Source organism: Histomonas meleagridis (genome assembly GCF_020186115.1).
Source record: "Histomonas meleagridis strain 2922-C6/04-10x chromosome Unknown contig_78, whole genome shotgun sequence".
Classification (NCBI taxonomy): Eukaryota; Parabasalia; order Tritrichomonadida; family Dientamoebidae; genus Histomonas; species Histomonas meleagridis.
This window is the reverse complement of record NW_027150916.1, coordinates 45073-69833: the sequence shown is the minus strand read 5'-3', so window position 1 is coordinate 69833 and position 24761 is coordinate 45073. Positions and strand designations below refer to the sequence as shown.

The following is a 24761-nucleotide window of genomic DNA, read 5'->3' as shown; positions in this document are numbered from 1 at the left end:
AGCAAGAAACAATAAAAATGATAAATAAGTTTGGATCAAAAAATATTGAATCAATATATTTTCTAAAGAACTTATTGACTACTTACTAATGAGTTTGGAATTTTAACAAAATATTTTTATGTTTACAAAAAGAATTCTCAGCAATGGAAAAATTTTTTTTCTGCAATCGAATTATTTGACCGTTAATAACCGTATCAATTTCATTCAATGTCTTCAAACAATGGTATTTCTGCAAGCGACTATGTTCGTCAAGGCATTATTGGTCGTGGTAACTTTGGTGTTGTTTTCAAAGCAATTTGCAAGAAAACCAATGAAATTGTAGCTATCAAAGAAATTGATCTTGAGGAAAGCGATGATGATTTAATTGAAATCCAACGAGAGATAGACATGCTTCGTTCCTGTGAATCCGAGTATGTTGTTCATTATTATGGTTGCACACTTGTTGGTACAAAATTATGGATTGTAATGGAAATGATGGGTGGTGGATCAGTTCGTGAGCTTATTCAGATCAAGGTCATGCCTGAACCACAAATAGCTATAGTTATTTCCCAAGTTCTTCGAGCACTTGATTTTCTTCATCGCCGTCGAAAAGTTCATCGAGACATCAAAGCTGCCAACATTCTTCTTAACAACAACGGTGATGTTAAACTTGCAGATTTTGGTGTTGCTGCTTCACTTGAATCTCGAAATAAAGCCTTCACATTTGTAGGCACGCCATTTTGGATGGCACCCGAGGTTATTATGGAGAGTGGTTATGATGAGAAGTGTGATATTTGGTCTCTTGGTATAACAGCCATTGAAATGGCCACTGGACTTCCACCATATGCCAATATTCCAGCACAACGAGTATTAATGCTTATTCCACAAAATCCCCCGCCCACATTAGAGGGAGATTTTTCGCCTCAGTTCAAAGATTTTGTCTCCAAATGCCTCACGAAAGACCCAAAAATTCGGCCAAGCGCCAGTGCACTTTTGGGGCACCCCTTTGTGAAAAGTGCCAAACACAAAGATTTACTTGTTGAGTATATTGAGCAAGTAAAGCCATATTCTTCGTTGAGTGATGACGAGACAGTGTCATATGATGAAGAAGAGGAAGAAGAAGAGGAAGATGATTTTTGGGTATTTGATACAGTACATGTACAAACGAAACCTAAAGAACATCAAAATAACACAAATATGTACCTGGAGGCGTTGGAGTCCGCGATTTTGAGTACTTCGAGAGATCAGAGATTTGCTCATGTGAATGAACCGTTAACAAAATTGGGCGGATTGTTTGTGTTGTGTGACTCAAGATGCCCAGGATTCGCAGAGGCCTTTGTGAAAGCACTAGTCGAGCAACAGAAAATGAATTGATGTTGTTTGTTTGTGTAATTCTCAGTAAAATTCATATGTAAAAACGAATTTAAAAATAAATGTATCGATTACATTAAATTAAATGAATGAAATTATTGATTTTGCTGTTTGTTTTTAAGTAAATATGTTTAATTATCACAAACATCACAAAAGCTATAGCTGGTGCTTTTACTCAAAATATAGTAAACAAAGAAAATAAAAAATTAAATCTTTACTTTATTTATAAATTTTTATCAAAAAAAAATTCGCATTATGCTATTTGAATTAGGAATCATTCAAATCATAAAATTATGTTTCTTATTCATTTGTAAAAAAAAATTATGTTATAATTAATGAGAAATTAAATCCATTGGTCAACATCATTGCGGGCAGCTTTATTCAAATTCTTACTAACATGCATTGATTGACTTCCATCAGAAGAAGTTAAGTAATTTGATTTCAAATCTGATGATTTTTTATTTGATTTTTTGTAGTGTACCAAAAAAATTATTATTCCCATAATTAGAAGAACAAATGCAATTGATCCACATACTAATCCAATTATAACATTTCTGGAAAGTCCATTATTAGTTTCGACGTCTAATGGTAACAATGTGTAAAAATCAGAATAAAAAGATAAATAATTTTCGTAATGAACAAGAGAATATTCATAAAAAAGAAGTTCTGTTCTTATGTAAGTTGATAAGGAATTAATAAAAGTAAATGAAACTGTAATTGATGAAAATGTTTTTATAAGTGTTATAGTTTGCTTAATTGAAATAGAAAATGTTATTACGAAAGAATGTGTTAAAGAAAGATCTAAAGGAAATGACATCGAAAAAGTATTCGATTGTATGAATGCATTTGATTCTTTAATATTTGATTGGGTAAATGAATTTGATTGAGTGAAATTGTTTGACTGTGTTAATGTGATAGATGAAATTTGTTTGCACCCATTAACAGCTGTTTGAGACACTTGCAAATTTCCAAAAGTTGTTTGACTATACGAACTTGTCACCAAAACGGAAGTTTCAAGATTGGAAAAAGAATTTGATTTTACTTCTGGTGTTGCATTTCCATAAAAATATATGCATTTAAGATTATTACAATTAGCAAAAGCATAATCTTCAATTTTTTGTAAATTTTCCCAAAATGTTATTGACTCTAGTGAAGAACATGAACAAAATGCTGAATTTCCAATTGTTTTTACACTTGAACCAATACTAACGGATGTTAAATTTGAACAATATTGAAAAGCTGAATTAGAAATTCTTTTTATCTTGTTCCCAATTTTAGCCTTTTTAAGAAGAGAACAATTAAAACATATATTAGAGCCTATTGAAGAAACTGAGTCAGGAATTGTTATATTCATTAAAGAAGATGAACAGAACGCATAATTATTTATAAAAGTAACATTATTTCCAATAATAACAGTTTCAAGATAATGGCATTCAAAAAATGAATAACTTCCAATTGTATTAATTTGTGATGGAACTTTAAATAATTTGTTTTTATTTCCTGAAGGATAAAGAAGAAGTGAAACATTTCTGTAATATAAAACTCCATCATTTTCATAATTGGAATAAATTTTATTTTCTTTAGACACTTTAATAAATTGGAGATTTGAGCATTCAGAAAAAGCACTTACATTGACATTAGAAACTGATTTGGGAATAGTAATATTTTTTAATGAAGAGCATAAAAAAAATGCTCCTTCTGGAATAGACTCTACATTTTCTCCATTAAAAATGACTGCAGATAAACTGGTACATGAAGAAAAAATGCTCTTTCCGATCGTTTGAACAGATTTTGGTAATATAATTTCTTTTAATTTAGAGCAATAACTAAATGCTTCATCAGAAATTGTTGTTACATTTTCACCAATATTTACCTCTTCCAAGTTTGAGCATTTACTAAATGCTTTCTCTTTAATTGTTAATATTGAATTTCCAATTTTAGCAGATTTCAGTAAGCCCCAATTACAAAAAGCTTCATACGGAATTGAATCAACACCTTCTTGTATAACGACGTATAAAGTTTTCTCTTTATACGCACCAGAAAAATCAATATCATAATTTATGTATAAAGTTTTTGAAGATTCATTAAATTCTTTAAATAAAGAATGTATAAAAAATATGGTAAAAAGGAATAAATTTACCCCTTGATTTTGTGACTTTTTCCTTTGAACACCATCACACAAATATTTTTCATACGAAAAACTTTTACGAATGAAAATAAAAAATGCAATTATCCAAATGAATTTCAAAGTAAAATTACATATGTTCAAGTAAGTATGATGAAAATTAAAGATTATAAAATGAGGGCAGTTAAAAAGAAATTTTTCAGAAATGCTATTGGAAGGTAATTTAGTTAATTTGATAATTGAAAAAGATATTCGGATATGATCAAAAATCTCGGTGGGTATTTTGCATTCATCAATTGAGATAAAACTGAAACAACTAATGTGCGCTAGTAGTGTTATTAATATCAAAATATGACTATTTGCTAGAAAGAACAATGAAATTTTTGGAGATGAAATTTACTATTTTAATTAAAAAGTTTACTTCTTTTGAATTCTGCTGGCATCTGGAAAAAAGTTTACAACGTTGAATTTTTTTTGAACTGAACTGTAGCTCAAGATAAATCACAGTTTGAACTGTGAAATAGGAAACCAGATGAATTTCTGTACAACTTACTTAATACTTAGAATTTATAATTAACTGACGAAAGAAAATGATTTTTATACTTCTAAGATAAAGAACTTGGTGGAAATTTTAAAGATATTCACGTTCGTATTTTTTATGTACAAAACTTCCATGTAATTTGTAAACTGTTCAATATTTTCTGAGTCTGAACGTTCAGACAAAGAACGGTTTTGTTAATATGAAAATTCTGAGACTTTTAATCGGTATATGAATCACTTCACTTATTTGATTTATAGCATTCATCACGAGTTTGATTCGAATTTATCAAAATATTTTCATATATCTAATTTGATGGTTTAAATTTGTTATTTTTTCCCCTAAAAAAACGATATGTGTGTGTAAAAATGGAATTGAAATGAAAAGAGAATTATCATATGAATAAGGATTAGAGAAGGCAAAAAAAATTAATGCATTTAAATTTGAAGCAAGTACACTTACAGGCGAAGGTGTTGACAACGTGTATGAAAGCATCGTAAAAACATCAATAAGTAAAGCAACCAATTTAAATGATTTAGATATGTTAAAAGTCTTCAAATTTATACACAATAATAAACAAAAAGAGATAACATTTCGAAAAAATAATTTTGTTGAAACAGCAGTTTACTCACCAAATAAAAAATTATTTCTATTTTAAGCGAAGTAGTCAAGCACGGCCTTTTTCTTCGCCTGTACTTGTGCGATTCCTTCCACGTAATCATTATGCAAAATTTCGTCAGCGTTTCTTCTTAATGCCACCATTCCTGCCTCAACGCAGACAGCCTTTAGCATAGCGCCATTAAAATCTTCTGTTGATCTTGCCAACTCTCTAAAGTTTACTTTAGAGACTCCTTCCTTACAAGTTTTCATTTTTCTTGAATGGATTTCCAAAATTTGTACTCTTGCGTCCTCATTTGGCAGAGGCAATTCGATTTTCCGGTCGAGCCTACCAGACCTCATCAACGCAGGATCCAATGTATCAGGTCGATTGGTTGCACAGATAACTTTAACGTTGTCCAACGATGAAAAACCGTCGAGTTGATTCAAAAGTTCCAACATCGTGCGCTGCACCTCGCGCTCTCCTTGTAGGCTGTTTCCTGAGGTACGCTTGGACCCGATAGCATCAATTTCATCAATGAATATTATTGATGGAGCTTTGCTTCGTGCTAATTCAAACGCATTTCGAACTAACCGCGATCCTTCTCCAACAAACATTTGAACAAGTTGGGGGCCTGCTAAACGTAGAAATGTGGATTGGGTTGATGCTGCACATGCTCGTGCTAACATTGTTTTGCCTGTACCAGGTGGCCCATATAATAAAACTCCTTTTGGTGGTTGTATACCAAGTTTTTGTATTCGTTCTTTTGATGGTGATATAAGTGGTAATACTACGGCTTCTTTCAGTTCTTGAATTTGTTTTTCTAATCCACCAACTTGATCATACGTTTCAGTGGGCTTGGAATCTACTTCCATGGCTTTGACACGTGAATCAAAATGTTGAGGAAGTTTCTCGAAAATTAAATATGAATCTTTGGAAAGTCCAACCATATCAGATGGTTGAAGGTCAGAAGCATCAACAAGACCTGGCACTGGAAGAAAAACAGTTTCACGTGTGGTTGTCTTAACAACTGCGGATTTGGCTTCACTACCTCGATAAACACTGTCAGGGGATTCATCGGAATCAAGAGATAGAATTTCTACAACATGTGCAACAAGAAATGGAAGGGTACGGTTAAGACGTATTTTTTCGGTGTTAGAGCGAATATCTTCTTCCATATGGGTCTTTTGATTTTGATATTGTCGAAGCATGTTACGAAGCGCAGCGATTTGGTTATTTAACGCCACGGTTTGACGTTCAATCTCTTGATCTGGCTTTTGCCCCATTTCTTTGATAAGATCGTCGTCCATTGGTTTGGTTAAATTGACTTTGTTTGTTTGAACTATTATGGGGTAGAACAATGAAAAACCACCATCAAACATTGTTTAAAGTAACAGTCTACGCTAAAAGCATAACAGCAAATACAGAAAGTTATGTTTTTGATTAAAGATGATTTGTTTACAATGATCTTGAATTTATTCATTATTTTTTTTTTAAAGAAACTTAGTTTCAGCATTCAACTTTTCTTTTTTATTATTGTCCGCAAATAAACAAAAAAAATTACATAGATCCTATGTAAGTCAAATGAGAATTAAAATTAAAAAAAAATAAACATTTTTTTAAAAGGAAATTAGAAAAAACAAAGACTATGAAACAGTTGTATGAAGTTTATTTATAATATAAATGCGTTTGGTACTAATTAATATTAGGGAATTCTATGATGTTAGTTGATAAATTTGTGGCTCAGAAACAGTTTGCTCACCATATTTTCAGATGTCCCAAACTAATATCTCTTCACCGCATAAAAATACATACTTAATGAGGCTTAGCAACCCAACAAAAAATGAATACGACCATGGCGGTTATAAAATCACGTTTATTTTAACGTTCATTTCAAAAAATTGACAAAGATAGTCAAATTTTTGACTTGCTTTTAATTTTAAACGTACTTTATGATTTTCTGATCTTTTCATGAATCTTGATTCTACAATCTGTTCTATAGCTGCTTTAAAGCAACGAATAGAAGAACTTGAAAGCGAAAAATTAGAATTGGATAATGAGTTAACTGAATATCAAAGTCAAATCCTTGAACTCAAAAAAGATGTCCTGAATCAAGAAATATTATCAAAAGCGACAAAGAATGCACTTAACATGATAAAGGAATCAAAAGCAATTCGCTCCCAAATTGAAGCTGAAAGGGAACTTAATGCACAATTGAAAAATGAATTAAAAACCGCAGAAGAAACTTTGTATAAACTTAAAAACAACCCAGTCACAGTTGAAAAAGATGATAAAGACGCTTTACGTGTAATTCAAAACATCAATGAATATCAAAAATTAACAGCGCAGATACTCAAAGATTATTTTCCGTCCACATTTTTCAAATCAACTTTAACACCAAATGAGAATACAAGTCGATATGATATTGATTTACTTCCAACTGATCAACGAAAAATTGTAAAACGTCTTCGTGAACTCCCTTCGAATTACCCTCAACAAAGCAATCAAGTCAAACATGCGATTCTACAAGGAATGGTGTTTACTCTTCAAATAGCAGATGATTTAATTCAAAGTATATGCTCTCTTAAGAGCCAACAGTCCTACTCCATGACACCTGCGTCTATAGAAACCCAGATCATACCTTTAACATATCAACTTAAAGTAATTTTTAACGAATTGAAACGTTTTTCTTTCTGAGACGGGTTCCAAGAATCTCTAAATTGTGTTTAAATAAAGTAAAAAGCGTATTTTTTGTTCTAATTATGGTTTTATGCATAGCAAAAGTTTGTTACGGATTTTGTTTCTGAAATAACAGTTAACTGCTTTTTTAGTTTCAAAAATTTTGTTTGTTTCAGAATTTTCAACAAGACATTTTAATTTGAATCAAAGTATTTTGACATTGGAACATGGAAGAATCGTCAGATGACATAGAAGACTATATTGATTATCAAGTTGAATGGGAGGACAGAAGTAATTGTGCTTGCAACATAGCATATTTTCCAGTTGGTGGGTTTTACATTATAAATCATTGGCGTAAAAAATTTTTGCGTCCAATTCTTTCAAACATAGCTTTTATCATTATATTTGCAGACTTAGTATTTGATCTTTATTATTCACTTAATTTTAAAGAGTATATAATTTCGCTAGTGTTTTGTTCACTTGCATTTTTAGCGACAGCTGTTTCATATTGGCTAATTATTGTTATAGGTCCGGGATATGTACCATATAACTGGAAGTTAACACATAAAAAGCGATTTACATGGAAAGAAAGGATGAATTATATCACAATATACGACCAACAAGTTCAATGTGCCAGAATGTCCGAAAGGCCAGCAAGGTCATCTTTTTCCTTGGATGCAAGAAGGTTTGTTCTTCGAGCAGATCATCTATGCATTTGGACAAATTCATGGATCGGATTTAAAAACCATCGTTACTTCATTTTATTTACACTCTGGTTTGTTATTTATAGCTGTCTTTGGTTTGCTTGCAGATATAACTGGTATCTTTTAATTCCACAACTTCATTGGTATTATCTTATATCAGCTGCTTGTGCAATCGTTCTTATAACAGCTGCTAGTTATTCATTTTATTACTTGGTTAAGTCGTTGATAAATCTAAAAAATAACATCACGGGAATCGAAAAGTACAATCGAAGGAACGTTAAAATGTACGATAAAGGCTGTATGAACAACTTTGAAGAAATCTTTGGAACAAGGAAGTGCATCATATGCTGGTGTAACCCTTTTTGTCCAGTTCCACGTGTCCATGATGGTTTTTATAATTCATATTAAATTTTGTTAATGTTTTTTATTTGTTTCTAATTTTTGAGGGAACTGTGTTCGAATTTAAAGACAAGGTCTAAGTGAAGTGAAAAACTGACACTATAAACATAAATTTTCAGCATCTGTTCCATACAATTCTAAAAAAAATATAAACATAATAATATACATTGTAGGTTAATCTTAAATATTATGTATCATGAAAATATATCAATTTTTTGAAAAAATATTTCATCATTATTTTTTTCACATTAATAATTAATTAAAGAAATAAAATGAATCATTAATTTTCAATAACGGAAATGGAATTAATTATCGAGACATTGCTAAAATAAAGAAATTCAGAAAAATATTATGAAAATTATTTGGTATATATCACAAGATTGGGCGTTAATTTAAAATATATATATATAGATCTATATTTAAAGATTCTCTCACATCATAACAAGAAACAATATGAATATAAAATGCTTTAATTTAATATTTTTTCATAAATACTTTCACTTAATCAATAAATTTTACTTATTCATTAAAAGCAAACTTACAAAAATCTTGCTCCAAAAAGAAATGCTGGATTTGCTTCAGCAAATTTCGGTTTCGGTGCACCCCAACCACCAAATACTTGATGTGCTTGTTTTGTTTCTGATGCCAAAAGTTTTTCATCGTATATAATATCATTTTGCTTCTTAAGTAATTCCACAATATTTTTACAATTTTCATTACCTCCTTGATTTGAGTTTGCGAGCATAATTGCTGATTCACCGTTATTATTTACTTCATTTATTTTTATATCTTTTTGTTGAAGAAGTAATTCTACGATTTCAAAACAACCATTTTGCGCAGCGCCCATTAAAGAATTCATAAATAATTTTCATAAATTCCGAAGTTTTTATATAAATTTTAAAAAATTATAATAATTATTATTCTTATGATTTATATCGATTTCTTTATGATCGAGTAATAATTTAACGATTTCCAAATGATTATTAAAACATGCTAACATAAAAGCAGTACCAAAATAATTAATTAAATTCCAAATTTTATCTATAAATTCCATTTTTTATTAATAAACATATAATACTTATAATAAATACCATGAATGTCCAGATCAATTCCTTCATGTTCAAGTAATAGTTTAACTATATCTGTTCTTCCTTCTGAACAAGCAGTCATTAATGGTGTAAAATATATATATATTTAATTCCAAATATTGTTTTGATATAGAAATATTTTGAATCAATAATATAATGAAATAAATAAACAGATTTCACATTAACATTAACATCTTTTTTATCAAGAATTAACTTAAAGATTTCGAATTGATTCTTTTTAACTTCTTCAAAATTTGCTTTATTGTTAACAAATCAATAAAATAAATCTTAACACGTGTAAATAAATTTGGCTTATTATTATCATTTCCTTGAGAATATTTCATATCGAAATGACATTGATCAGTTTTAGATGCACAATGAGAATTCATAAAAATTATAAATAAATCAATTAACAAATAAAAAAACTCTAAATTATCAAAATTAATTCTAAACTCACAAAATGAACTTCGAAAAATTAAAGTAAACCAATTTGTTTTGATTTGGATTATAAAATGTATTATTATGTTTGTATAAAGACATTTTATGAAGTACAGTTTCAAATGATTGAATGAAATTCCAAATATTATTTCGAAATATTAAAAAGGCGGAACAAATCGTATTCAGAAGATTAACATCAATTCCTTTATGATCAAGAAGTAATTTAACAATTTCAACAAAACCTGCAATCGTTGCATACATTAAAGGTGAACCGAATGAATTAAATATATTTCACGAAATTTATCAATGAAATATTAAACTTAAGAAATGAATATCAACAAAATTAACATCAATTTCTTTATGTTCAAGTAATAATTTAACAATATCAATGTAGTTATTACGTACAGCAAAAGTTAAAGCTGTTTCAAATAAATTAAATTGTTTCCAAATAAAATTTAAAAACATAAAATTAATAAAATAAATTTTAAAACATATTATTAAATAGTTTTAGCATTAATATCAATATCTTTTTGTTCAAGAAGTAATTTAACAATATCAACACTGCCTTTCCATGTTGCAAAAATAAATGGGGTTTCAAAAAATGGAAACAATTTTTAAAAATATTTTAATATTATATTTATTACATTTGTTAATATCAATTCCCTCAACATTAAGAAGAAGTTTCACAAGATCAACATTACCACTATTACATGCATAAAACAATGGCGTTAAAAAAACAATAGACAAATTCCAAAGTTTGGAGTAAAACATTGAATTTATAAAACAAATATCGAACAAAAAAATGAAACATTTGCAATATTTATATCAATACCTTTACATTCAAGAAGTAATTTGCATATTTTTATATAATTATTTTCAAATGCAAATGTTAATGCAGTTTTTCCTCTAGTATTTTGTTGTGAAATATCAATTCCTTTATGTTGAAGAAGTAATTTAACTATTTTTGTATGACCATTTGAAGATGCTAAAATTAGCGCTGTATAAAATATTTGAAATAATTTCCAAATATTATTTTGAAATATCAAATTATTATAATATATATTATTTTTAGCATTAACATCAATTCCTTCTTGTTCAAGAAGTAATTTAACTATATCTGTATTACCTTTATAAGATGCAAACATAATTGCTGTTTTAAATATTTTTAATAAATTCCAATAATTATTTTAAAATATTAAAATATTCAAATAAATAATATCTTTAGCATTAATATCAATTCCCTTTTGCTCAAGAAGCATTTTCACGTTTTCAATGTTATTTAAAGCACAAGCACAAAATAAAGGGGTTTTATAAAAGCACAAGAAACTCTACTAAATATTCTCAACAAACATTAAAAAAACAAAAACAAATATCATAAATATTAACATTAATAGCTTTCCTCGATAAAACATATTTCACAAGTTCACTATTATTTGAAGAAACAGCATAAGCTATTGCATTATTTGGTAATGCTTTTCCTTCATAAAGATATCTTACAATGAATAAGTTACCACTTGCAAAAACTTCTTCAACGAATTGAGCATCATAAATATTAATTCCTTCATTTTCGATGAACAAAAAGATATCAAAGTTATCATATTGTATACATTTCGAACCCATATAATTTATTATTTTTATTTTCTTTTCTTCTTCACTTTCATTATTTCTCATTTGGTTCTGAGAAAATGTTATTGGATTTTGGAAGTTAAAATAACGCAGACATTTTCTTATAAACATAGTTCTTTCCTGATTATAATCGCATTTGAATAATTTATTTTCATATAGATAATAAAAGATATCATTTCGATGGAACTTAATTGCTGCTTTATAAGCGTTTCCAAATGTTACACCATTTTGTTCACATAAATGAATGATTTCAATGTTTCCACCTGCTACTGCATATTTACCAACATTTTCAATATAAGCACCATTAACTAACAAATATTTAAAACATTTAATCGACCCATAAAATGCTGCATATTGGATTAATGTAACAGGATGTTCATCACAACTAAAACATTTGGTGAATTTCTCATAAATTGATACTGGTAATGGCTCATCAATATCAATTTTATTGTTTGATATTATTTCTTGAAGTTGTTCAGCATCATCATTACGTATAGCTTTTGTGACTTCAGAAGGATTTCCTTCGTTCATGTTCTTTTTATGTTCTTCAAAATTACTTCCTTTTTGTTGACGAATGATTTCAATAGCTTTCTGTTCCCCAAAGGAGGGTTGTGCTTTTTGAGCTTGATTTTCAATTGATGAAATTTGTTCTTTTGTTAATAAATGAACAAAGTATATCTTGTTTTCTGGGTGATCAATAAATTGATCAGGTCTTATTAAATTATTTTCAACTAATTTAACTAATATAAAATTGGACTCTCTAATACCCACTGAAAGTAAATAACTTTTAAATAGTGAAAATATTTGTGGACTTTCTTTGAGAATTTCTTCTTCCTTTTTTTCAATAAATTGTAAATATTGTATATAGATATTTATATCTTTACGCTGTGATAGATATGATGAATAAATATTTCTTATTAGAACCAGATTAAATGAAATTGGAAAATTAGTATCAAATAAATCCATGGTTAATTGAACAGTCAATTCAATGTTTTCTTGATTTAAATCAAAAAGTAAATTACTAATATCTTGAAGATATTTGATTTCTTCTTTGGGATTTCTTGTTGTCATTTTGTTGTCCATTGCCTGAAAAAAACGTTAAAAAAGTGCCTTGGCATGGATTGCATAGCTTCTATCAGAGTAGTGTAAACGAAATTAATTCATATTTTTCTCTGAATGGAAATTAATAAATTCATTTTAGATATATAAAATATCTCTTTATATATGTAGAGATTAATATTATCATTATCTAATATTGCAATGCCTTAATTAATATTTCGGAAATGAGGGAAAATCAATTCATTATGAAATTTTCTCAAATGAATATAGTTTCTCATGAAAATATCATTTTCAATTTGAATTTTGAAAATATTAAAAAAATCAACAAAATCAATTGATGAATTTGATAAAAAATATGATTGGGAATTTCATAAACAATTAATTAAAAAAGGAGTAAATCCTAATGAAATTACAATAATAATTCGAAATTATGAAATAGAAAAACTTCAAGAAATATCATCACAAAATGATTTTAAATTTTTGGATCAATTATATGTTTTAGATATTTAATTATGAATGGTGTTAAAGTCGGCAAATATTCATTTGCAGGTGGAAATGAAGTAATAATTCATTTATGTGAAAATAATAATGGATCATTTTATGAAGCAGCAATTGAATTTCATTGAAATGATATCTTTAAACACCTTTATGAAAATAAAATTGTTAAAACGATAAATTTAGATTACTTATATAAGTAATGTATTGTCAATAATTCATTTAATTGTGTAGGAAGGATTGAATTTAGATTCTTTCATATATGAATTATCATTGACTGGAATTTATATCTAATAAAATGTTTTCTTGAAAAATATAAACTACTAAATGATATTTATTTCATGAGCAAGTCCAGGAAATATTGAACTTGTTGAATATTTTCTTAAATTTGAACAAACTGATATCAATGTTAGAAAAGTTTCTATAAAAAATTGGGAATTTGTTGATATGTCATTATATTTAATATGAGTATTTGGCTATTTTTTATGTTTTTTGATATTTATTTGAAAAATTTTATACCCTTATATAATATTTGGAAATAATTTATATTATTTAATACATCAGTTATTAAAGCATTTAAAAATGCTCAAATAGAAATAGTTAAATTGCTTCTTGAACAAAAAGGAATTAATGTTAGCTGGAGGGTCAAAAAACCAACATTTGTATAAATTTTAAAAATGCGATAAAATAGATATCATTGAGATCAGTAAATTTTTCAGAGGTACTAAAACTCAAAATCATGCAATATTTTTTCAACGATAATTATATGTTAATAATGGCATCGGTAGGAGATTACAAAAATATTTTTGTTATGAAATTTTGACTGTTAAATCTTTCCAAATTCGATATGATTTCGACCATACTTTTTTGGGAATTTTGTGATATTTCCTATATAGTAATATTGTATGTTAGATATGTTTATTTTCTAAATAATTATCTTGTATTATTTTTATTAAAATTTAGAAAGTGTGGAACTCAATTTAAAAAAAAAAATTAATTGAAAAATTGTTATTCGAAAACTTAACTTTGGTTTATATGATGAGATAAAAAGATTTTATATTTGTTGACTATAAGTTTTTACTGTTTATTGTTTTTTTCTTTATCATTGAATAATTTAACTATTTCTTCGTAACCTTTAATTGTTGCAATCATGAGTGGAGTTAATAATAATTTGCATGAATATCAAATATCAGTTTGAAACATAAAATTGATTAAATTAACACTAAATATAATAAATTGATAGTATAAGTATGAATTACTATTCCCTCTTGTTCAAGTAATAGTTTAACAATTTCAGTTTTTCCACATTCACATGCAACTAAAAGAGCTGTTTGAAGAAAAATGAATAAAATCCAAATATCATTTTGAAAAGTCATTTTTTACAATTAAATATTATATACTTTAAATATATATCTTTAGCATTAATATCAATTCCTTTTTGTTTAAGGAGCAATTTTATAATGTCAATATGACCATATCTAGTTGCCAGCATTAAAGCTGTCCATAATAATTTATAAAAATTCCAAAACTTATTTTTAAGCATTAAATTATTCTATTAAATATTGAACAAAATTTTAAAATATCTTTGTTATTAATATCAATGTCCTTTTGCTCAAGAAGTAATTTGACAACATCAGTACATCCATTAAGTGATGCATTCATTAAAGCTGTTTTAAATTCTTTGAATAATTTCCATTAACAATTTTAAAATATAAAGTTATTAAAATATATTTTGTTCAAAACGAATAAACATCGCTAATATTTATATCAATTCCTTCTTGTTCAAGAAGCAATTTTACAATTTCTATATGACCATTTTTTGTAGCAATTATAAGTGCAGTTTGAAATAATATAAAGAATTTCCAAATATTACTTAAAAACTTCACATGAGTAAAATTAAAACTTTTTTCATTTATATTAATACACTTTAGATCGATGACATATTTAACGAGTTCAACATTTCCTGACAATGAAGAAAAAATTAAAATATCTTTCGGAACAGGTTTCTTATTAAGGAAATATTTAACAAGAAATATATTTCCAATATTAGCTGCTAAATTAATAAATGATTCTTCAATATCCATACCTTCTTTTTCCAAAAAATAAAGAATTTGATAATTGTTACATTTAATACAAATTTTTCCCAGTTTGTTTATATTGTCAATTTTAGACATTTTATTCTCGTAAAGATAATGAAAGATATCATTTCGATGAAACAAAATTGCAGTTTCAATAGTTCCTTCGAAAGATAAATGATATTGTTCACAAAGATGAAACATTTCTATGTTACCACCTGCAACAGCAAATATTCCTGAATTATAACTTGCTCCGTTTAGTAACAAAAATTTAAAACATTTAATTGATCCAAAAAATGCTGCATAATCAATTAACGAAACTTTTTCTTGATTAATAAATGAACATCTTTCATAAATTGAAGGACAAATTATTTGATTAAAATTAAAATCATTTTGTGATGATATTTCTTGAAGTTTTTCTATTTCGTCATTTCGAATTATTTTTGCTATTTCATTCGGATTAACTCCTTCTTTAATTAATTGCTTATGAAGTTCCCAATTATTCTTTGATAGTTCTTTTATATTATCAAAGAAATCTCTACTATGGTAGTATCTAGCTAATCGAAAATCTTCAAATTCTTCATTACTTAGAAAATGTGAAAAATAAAAAGATTTATGTTTTTTGCTTTTTATAACTTGAGATGTGATTAATTTATATTCATACAACTTTTCAAGAAGAAAATTAGATTCTTGAGAATCAGAGCAAAGAAGAATTGTTGTAAATATATGAATTAGCTTGAAATCATTTTTATTGATTTTTTCTTTTTCTTCAATTTCCTGGAGAAAATGAATACAAATATCGAATTCATTCACGTTTGAACTAAAGCTTAAAAGAAATAATTGACTTAGAACAGTATTGAATGAATATACTAAATTATCATCAAATAAATTCATAATCGATTCAATTGATGAATTAAAATTATCTTTATTTAAGCCAAAAACAATTTGTTCCATCAGTAGTAAGATATCATCAGTGATATTTTGAAATGACGCCTTCATGACGGATGAAGGAGGACGATAAAATTACATTCAAATTTCAAAGTCATATTTTATGAAGAAAAAAGTGAATTTCTAATGACCGAATAGATTCTTGATACCTCAAGAAATTTCTTTAGACATTATTCATGAATATCAATATTGATACTTACATGTGTAATTAAGCACTCAGTGTTGGTTGTCTCATTTTTAAATTTTTACATATATGATTAGCATTTGAAAACATCGCTTTTTTTCTTCTTGTTTAAATTTTATAGAGCAAAAGTCGATTTTTTTTTTGCTTTTTTATGAAGAAAAACAAAAGAAATTTCACCAACAGTTAGTTTTACTTTAAGTCAAGTAGCTTCACATCACACTGTTTTCTGTTCACCGGGAAACTTTTTGAAAGGCAATCTTTTCCGGAAAAGATTTGTGAAATGACTCCGGTGGAACTCATTATATTAAATGTCATTAGAAAAACCTTTACTCGCTGATGCTGCTGTAGACATAGATGCTACTTCTCAAGTTGAACAACAAAATGAAAATGTTCCAAATCCATTTAGAAATGAATCACCACATGATGAAATGAATTTGATCACACTAGACAATGAAAATGAAGAAGAAACAAATGTTTCTCTTCAAGATGATGAATCGTTGTCAATTTTGGATGATTTAATCACAAGTGAAAATAATGTCAATAATTCTGTTTCAGACAACAAAGAAACTCAATGCGAAAAACAAAATGAACAAAAAGATAAAAATGAAGAAAAATCATCACGAGCCGAATCTTTCAAAAAATGTATTTACAAAAGCGTTGAGTTTGCTGACATCATCACAACAAAAGCTGTTGCAAAATTGAGTATTGTTTTTTCACCAGTTTTTGATTTTCTTTTTAAGAATATTGATCTTCTTTCATGGAAGGTTGATGATGCTACAATCAAAGTTAACAATTATATTTGGGGAAGAAAGGAAAGAAAACAACATTTAAAGGTTGAGTAAAAAATTACATGAAAAATAAATATTTGCAAAAAAAAAATAATCTATTTGAATAAAAGGTAACCTGCAAAAAACGGGTTGAGCGGCTTTGGTTTGCAACTTTATATTAAGAGTGCATGCAAGGAAATTTGTTTGGAAACAATTTATATTTTTGCCACTTTTTGTCCAATAAGAAAAAATAAGCGCAAAAAACAACAAATGATTACTTCATCAACTAAATTCGATATTACTAAATACATGCATTCAGGTGCATCACAAGATGGAACACTATGTGCTAGTATGGTTGTTTTTTCGCAACTAAATCCAAGAGTAAATCAATACCAACAAATCGGACAATTACCTCTTGTAATTAGTCGGAAATCCGCAAACTTAATGATTCTTGTCCTTGGTCCACAGAAGAAAATTCTGACCTATGTACAAGTAACACAATCAATTAATTGGATTATTCAATCAAGTGTTTATTGCACATTTATTGATCAAAATAATGTCAGGTGTTTGGCTAGATTTAATACTGCTGAGGATGCTCAGTTTTTCACAATGATTGCTCTTTCCAAAAAAATCAACATCGGAATTAACAGTTATTGTATTGATCAAGGAAAAAACGATTTACAAATTTGTAGTGATAATGAAAATATTTTAGTAAAAGTTAGAGTTTATGATCTAACATTACAAGCAGTTCATGAGGCAATCGACAAAATTGATAACTGTTATATTGAAGATTCTATAACATTTCCCAATACAAAAATGAATGGGGTCTATGTAGCCCAAATTTCTCAGTCAATATTTGCTATAATGGAAATAGTTGGAAAGCAAATGAAGGAAAAAAAGAAAAGCGGACTCTTTGGCTTCTTCGGTGTTGAAGAAGAAAATGATAATAGCGAAAGTGAAAGTGATTTATTCGGCTTTAATAGAAAAGAAAGAAATTCATCAGAAAATAGTTCAGAAGAAGAGGAAAATAACTTATTTGGATTTCATAAAAAAGTATCCAGAAAAATAGAGGAAGAAGAGGAAGAAGAAAATAGTGAAAGCGAAAGTAGTTTTAGAGGTAAACAGAAAAGAGTATATAGAAAAATAGAGGAAGAAGAAGAAAATAGTGAAAGCGAAAGTAGTTTAAGAGGTAAACAGAAAAGAGTATATCAAAGAATGGAAGAAGAGGAAGAAGAAGAAAACAGCCAAAGCGAAAACAATTTAAGAAGTAATCAGAAAAGAGTATATAGAAAAATAGAGGAAGAAGAGGAAGAAGAAGAAAATCTTGAAGAGGAAAATGAAAGAAGTAAAGAAGAAAATATGGAGGAAATCGAAGAGGAAAATGAGAATAAAGAGGAAGAAAATGAAGACGAAAATGATGATAAAGAAGATGATATTGAAGAAGATAAAGGTGAACATAGTGATGTTATAGAACATCAAGACAACGAAGAAGAAATTGAAGACAAAAAAGAAGAAAATAAAGAAATAGAAAAAGAGAAAGAAGAAACTTCAGAAGAAGATAAAGAAGAAGTTGAAGAAGAATATATGGAAGATAAAAATGAAATAAAAGAAAAAGAAACCAAAGAAGAAATTATCGAAGAAACGGAAGAGGAAGAAGTTAAAGAAGAAGAAAAGGAAGGTAAAAAAGATAAAGAAGAAGACAAAGAAGAAATTAAGGAAGAAATCCTAGAAAGAGTTAAAAAAGAGGAAGTTAAGAAAGATGAAAAAGAAAATATAAAAGAAGAAACACAAGAAGAGGAAGATAAAGAAGAAACTAAAGAAAAAATTAAAGAAGATAAAGAAGGGGATGTTAAAGAGGAAGAAACTCAAGAAGAAGAAATTAAGGAAGATAAAGATGAATCTTCAAAAGTAGAAACTGAGGGAAATGAAGAAGAAATCAAAGAACATAAAGAAAGAAATCCAGAAGAAGTTAAAGAGGAAGAAATTAAAGATAAAGAAGAAATATCAGAGGGTGAAATTAAAGAAGATAAAGAAAGAACTACAGAAGAAGAAATTGAAGAAGAAGAAACTAAAGAAGAGGAAACTAAAGAAAATAACAAAAAAATTAAAGAAAAAACTATAGAAGAAGTTAATGAAGATAAAAAAGAAAATAAAGAAGGAACACCAGAAAAAATTGAAGAAGAAGTTAAAGAAGAGGAAACTAAAGAAGATAAAGAAGAAACTAAAGAAGAAGTTAAAGAAGAAGAAGAAATTAAAGAAGAGGAAACTATCGAAGACAAAAAAGAAGAAACTAAAGAAGGAACACCAGAAGAAGTTGAAGAAGAAGTTAAAGAAGAGGAAACTAAAGAAGATAAAGAAGAAACTAAAGAAGAAGTTAAAGAAGAAGAAGAAACTAAAGAAGAAGTTAAAGAAGAAGAAGAAATTAAAGAAGAGGAAACTAAAGAAAGAACACCAGAAGAAGTGAAAGAAGAAGAGGAAACTAAAGAAGTTAAAGAAGAAGTTAAAGAAGAAGAAGAAACTAAAGAAGATAAAGAAGAAGTCAAAGAAGAAGAAATTAGAGAAGAGGAAACTAAAGAAGATGAAGAAGAAACTAACGAAGAAATTAAAGAAGAAGAAGAAACTAAAGAAGATAAAGAAGAAGAAGAAACTAAAGAAGAGGTTAAAGAAGAAGAAAAAGAAGAAACTAAAGAAGAATTTAAAGAAGAAGAAGAAATTAAAGAAGATAAAGAAGAGGTTAAAGAAGAAGAAACTAAAGAAGAAGTTAAAGAAGAAGAAGAAACTAAAGAAGATAAAGAAGAAGAAGAAATTAAAGAAGAGGAAACTAAAGAAAGAACACCAGAAGAAGTGAAAGAAGAAGAGGAAACTAAAGAAGATAAAGAAAATGAAATTGAAGAAGAAGAAATTAAAGAAGATAAAGAAGAGGTTAAAGAAGAAGAAACTAAAGAAGAAGTTAAAGAAGAAGAAGAAACTAAAGAAGTTAAAGAAGAAGAAGAAATTAAAGAAGAGGAAACTAAAGAAAGAACACCAGAAGAAGTGAAAGAAGAAGAGGAAACTAAAGAAGTTAAAGAAGAAGTTAAAGAAGAAGAAGAAATTAAAGAAGATAAAGAAGAAGTCAAAGAAGAAGAAATTAGAGAAGAGGAAACTAAAGAAGATGAAGAAGAAACTAAAGAAGAAGTTAAAGAAGAAGAAGAAATTAAAGAAGAGGAAACTAAAGAAAGAACACCAGAAGAAGTGAAAGAAGAAGAGGAAACTAAAGAAGATAAAGAAGAAGTCAAAGAAGAAGAAATTAGAGAAAAGGAAACTAAAGAAGAGGTTAAAGAAGAAGAAGTTAAAGAAGAAGAAGAAACTAAAGAAGAATTTAAAGAAGAAGAAGAAGTTAAAGAAGAAGATAAAGAAGAGGAAACTAAAGAAAGAACACCAGAAGAAGTGAAAGAAGAAGAAGAAATTAAAGAAGAAACTAAAGAAAAAGCACAAAAAGAAGTGAAAGAAGAAGAAACTAAAGAAAAAACACCAGAAGAAATGAAAGAAGAAGAAGAAATTAAAGAAGATGAAACCAAAGAAAATAAAGAAAGAACGCCAGAAAAAGAAGAAGAAGTCAAAGAAGAAATTAAAGAAAATAAAGAAAAAGAAATTAAAGAAGAAGAAATTGAAGAAGAAGATAAAGAAGAGGAAACTAAAGAAAGAACACCAGAAGAAGAAACTCGGGAAGAAATTATCAAAGAAGAGGAAACTGGAGAAAAGGAAGTTAAAGAAGATAAAGAAGCAAGAAAAGAAGAAGAAAATAAGGAAGAGGAAAATAAAGAAGAAATTAAAGAAAATAAAGAAAGAACACAAGAAGAAGTTGAAGAAGAAGAAACTAAAGAAGAAAGTAAAAATAAAGAAGATGAAGTCAAGGAAGATAGAGAAGAAGAAAGAACTCCAGAAGAAGATGAAGAAGTTAAGGAAAATATAAAAGAAGAAGAAACTCTAGAAGAAAATAAAAATAAACAAGAAGAAATAAAAGAAAACGAAATTAAAAATAAATCTGATGAAGAAGAAGAAAAATCACCACCAAAAGAAAGTTCTGATGAAAAAACCAAAGATCAATCAGAATCGTCTAAAGAAAACTCCGAAGCCGAAGCAAAAGGTAAATCTGAGCGGTCTAAAGAAAACTCCGAAGCCAATGAAGATAAATCTGAATCATCTAAAGAAAGTTCTGATGAAGAAACCAAAGATCAATCAGAATCGTCTAAAGAAAACTCCGAAGCCGAAGCAAAAGGTAAATCTGAATCGTCTAAAGAAAGTTCTGATGAAGAAACCAAAGATCAATCAGAATCGTCTAAAGAAAACTCCGAAGCCAATAAAGATAAATCTGAATCATCTAAAGAAAGTTCTGATGAAGAAACCAAATACAAATCAGAATCGTCTAAAGAAAACTCCGAAGCCGAAGCAAAAGGTAAATCTGAATCATCCAACGGAAGTTCTGATGATAAATTCATCCAAATTCTGAGTGATGATGAAATTGGCACAAAAAAAACAACAAAACGTCGGAAGCCCGCTCCAAAGCATGACGACACCTCCGATGACTTCAGCGATCTCTTTGCCAAGCCAAAGAAGAAGAAGCAGCGAATATCACTTTTCGACGCAGATTTGACAGATTCGTCAACAGATGCATTTGATTTTGACTTCACCAAACCTGCTAAGACTAAGTCTAAGAAACGTATCACGTTATTTGATGATATAATACCCTCGACAAAGCCCAAAAAGTCCAAAAAGAAATCGAAATCAAAATCCCGAAAGTCACTTTTTGATAGTATTGACGATAGCGCACCACCAGTCAAATCCACTGAATTACCTAAAGAAGAATTGAAAGCCGAAATCGGTTCTTCCGTAGAAAAAGTTCATAAGGATCTTGGCACTTTTGCCTATGTTGATAAAGCACAAAAGTTTACATCTGCTTCTGAACTTAGGCAATCAATGCGCTCACGATTTGCGCAACTTGAATCCCTTATCAAGTCCATTACTATTCAAGAGTGTAAAACTACACAACTTGATTTACCAAATATTGTACTCAAAGAAAGTATTCATAAATTAGTAAATGACATTAAATCCAAAGATGCGCGACTTAAACAAATGCAAATTCTTATCGATTTCCTTGACGAAACTACAACATCGACATTTGAAAAAGATGAAATTCTAAAAGAGCAGAAAAAGCGTCGAATGGAAATCAAAACAGAAGAAACGCGAACAGAATCCGCAATTTCGGAACTTGTCGAAGTGCAAAAAGTTGTAAATTCGCTCGAGCAAGAACTTTCTGATATTTCCATATCATTGCAACAATCGGAGAATGAACTTCGCGCGAAACACGAAGCGGAAATGTACCGAGAAGCGTCTGAAAGCATCGAAGAGCAAAAGCCGATCGAGCAGAAAATGATCGAAGCGAAGAATCGGAAAGTTAACATCGAAATAAAACTGATGCCATTACTTGACGAAAACAAGAAAATGAAAGAAAACGTCGACACGAAATCGCTTAAAGAAATTGAAGAACTGAAAAGTAACGCACCGAAAATGCTGAAGGAAGTCGTGCTCGAGATGAAGGAGGGACTGGAGGCGATGCTGGAAAGCGCGTTCAACCCATTGAGGGAATACGACGGAGATATGGTGGCAACGGCGGTGAAAAACGCGTTGAAGAAACAAGGAATGTTATGTATGCAAAAGAGGAAAGTGTAAATAATTAGTTTGGTTTGTGGATTTTTGTGAAATATTATTGATATGTTTAAAATAGTAAAAAGGATAATTTATGTTTTATAGGAGAATATTAAAATATGAGAAAATAGTAAAATAATTTTACTATTAATCCAAATTGCGCGCTCAATAGCGCAATATATGGTTTTTGATATATGAAATATAATATTTTGTGTAGTTGAGATGTTTAAATATTTATGTTTACATATTAATGGATGGTATTGCAAGAATTACATAATATATAAATGTTATATCTATATCTCATATTATATTTTTCAGTAAATATTTTTTGCAATATTTTGTGAGTTATAATATGATTCATTGATGTTTTTTATAATTATGTATTAAAAAATTAAATTATAGATCATAAAACGAAAAACATTTTTTCCCATCAAGATAATCGTTTTTTGTCTTCTCTTTATGTCTAAAGTATCATTTGTAATAAGAACTTTCTTGATATATCGTTAAGAATTAGTGATTCGCTTGCAAACTTTATTGGAAATCGAATTTAATGGCCGAGTAAATTCAACCACCACAATTGAGAGTCCGGATTGTTATTCAGCGGTTAAATTCAAATTTAATTTTGTAATTTAAAATCTCATCTCAAATTGAATAAAATCAGAAAGAAACGATCATTTTTAAGTTAATCCTTCCAGAATCGAAGTTTACCCAGAAAGCAAAAATGGATGACGAATTAAAAATCAAGATCCAATGGCTTCCTGGTGCGATTCTCCCCGTTGTCACGCATGGGTCATCTACAGCAGCAGAACTTGCCGACCTTTTGCAATTTTCATGCTTTGACCATGAAAGAGTGTATCTATTTCATAATGGATCAATCCTTAATCCTTCTGATACTTTGTCAAGTCAAGGTATAAAAAAGGGTGATGTAGTAGAATGTAAAATTGTAGGTCAAATAGAGAAGTTTGAAGAATTATTCCCTAAAGAGAACCAATCTATCGCAAGGGAAATGGCTCGTGTTTTAGATATGAGAACAGATAAAATATATGAAAGAAAAGAAATGAGTAGACGCGAAAGGAATTCGTCATGTTCTGATGATGATGATGATGATTCATATCAATTTTTAATGATGGAAGGTAGTGACCTAACGACTTCGAATGATATTTCCACAGATCCACTACCTATAATATGGCAGAATAATGAATATGATGATATACCATATATACCAGAAAATAATATTAGGAATGGAGGAACACAAAGGAACTCTGATCCAAGGAATGAGCCAGAAAAAGTTTTTACGCAATGAATAAAACTTGTTTTTGTTCTCTAATATTTTTTTTTTGAAAATCTTTGCTGGTCAACCCGATGTCACTCTTAACAGATATTCTGTAGAAGATCTGGCCGGATTGCAATTCAAAATTAACAGGCTCACAATATTCAAAAGCTAAAAAAAAATTAACCGTTGTAACATATTGAAATATCACATAAATTTGAAAGAACGTCCAGATTTAAAGCGTTGTTTTCACTTAATGTGAGATGACCTAACCGTAAATGTTTCAATGTGTTTCATTCAAATCTGTATGAGAATTTGTATATTATGGAGGGTTTTCTATATTACAACCGATATCAGACCTCAGAAAAAGTAGATTACGCATATATTTCTGATTTTAGAAAATTAGAAATTGCAAATACTGATATAAAAAAGAAAAAAGCATTTTTGATCCATATATTAATAAAGAAAATACCATTATCAATACAGCAATATTCATAATCTTTTTAAGCACGAATTTGGAAGTTCTCGATCGAATTTTTAAACAAATAAATAATAACAATATTGATAATAATGCTATTGTACATATAATGAATGATCACAATTAAGTGTACAAAACAAAAACCGAGTCAATTTCTATACATTTTACAAATTGCATACTATTTCCGCATATTTGAACAATATTATTATACATATGAATAGAAATAAATATCATATATCAAATCAATAAAAATTA

At 28.4% G+C, this 24761-nt stretch overlaps 6 protein-coding genes across 6 annotated transcripts; 5 read left to right on the top strand and 1 right to left on the bottom strand.

Moving 5' to 3' along the window:
* Positions 1 to 207: 207 nt before the first annotated feature.
* On the top strand, positions 208 to 1353 carry GO595_008855 (serine/threonine-protein kinase 26; the record flags this gene model as incomplete). The annotated part of the gene is made up of 1 exon (XM_067922475.1): positions 208 to 1353. One exon carries the CDS (start codon positions 208 to 210, stop codon positions 1351 to 1353), a length of 1146 nt encoding a protein of 381 aa, XP_067770937.1.
* A 3314-nt stretch (positions 1354 to 4667) lies between these two features.
* Positions 4668 to 5993, bottom strand: GO595_008854 (26S proteasome regulatory subunit, S6a family AAA ATpase; the record flags this gene model as incomplete). The annotated part of the gene is made up of 1 exon (XM_067922474.1): positions 4668 to 5993. One exon carries the CDS (start codon positions 5991 to 5993, stop codon positions 4668 to 4670), a length of 1326 nt encoding a protein of 441 aa, XP_067770936.1.
* A 589-nt stretch (positions 5994 to 6582) lies between these two features.
* GO595_008853 (uncharacterized protein) lies at positions 6583 to 7308 on the top strand (the record flags this gene model as incomplete). The annotated part of the gene is made up of 1 exon (XM_067922473.1): positions 6583 to 7308. One exon carries the CDS (start codon positions 6583 to 6585, stop codon positions 7306 to 7308), a length of 726 nt encoding a protein of 241 aa, XP_067770935.1.
* Positions 7309 to 16614: 9306 nt separating this feature from the next.
* GO595_008852 (uncharacterized protein) lies at positions 16615 to 17148 on the top strand (the record flags this gene model as incomplete). Its single annotated transcript, XM_067922472.1, has 1 exon — positions 16615 to 17148. One exon carries the CDS (start codon positions 16615 to 16617, stop codon positions 17146 to 17148), a length of 534 nt encoding a protein of 177 aa, XP_067770934.1.
* Positions 17149 to 17682: 534 nt separating this feature from the next.
* Positions 17683 to 22782, top strand: GO595_008851 (uncharacterized protein; the record flags this gene model as incomplete). Its single annotated transcript, XM_067922471.1, has 1 exon — positions 17683 to 22782. The coding sequence occupies one exon, from the start codon at positions 17683 to 17685 to the stop codon at positions 22780 to 22782; it is 5100 nt and encodes a 1699-aa protein (XP_067770933.1).
* Positions 22783 to 23479: 697 nt separating this feature from the next.
* GO595_008850 (uncharacterized protein) lies at positions 23480 to 24061 on the top strand (the record flags this gene model as incomplete). Its single annotated transcript, XM_067922470.1, has 1 exon — positions 23480 to 24061. The coding sequence occupies one exon, from the start codon at positions 23480 to 23482 to the stop codon at positions 24059 to 24061; it is 582 nt and encodes a 193-aa protein (XP_067770932.1).
* Between the last annotated feature and the right edge of the window lie 700 nt (positions 24062 to 24761).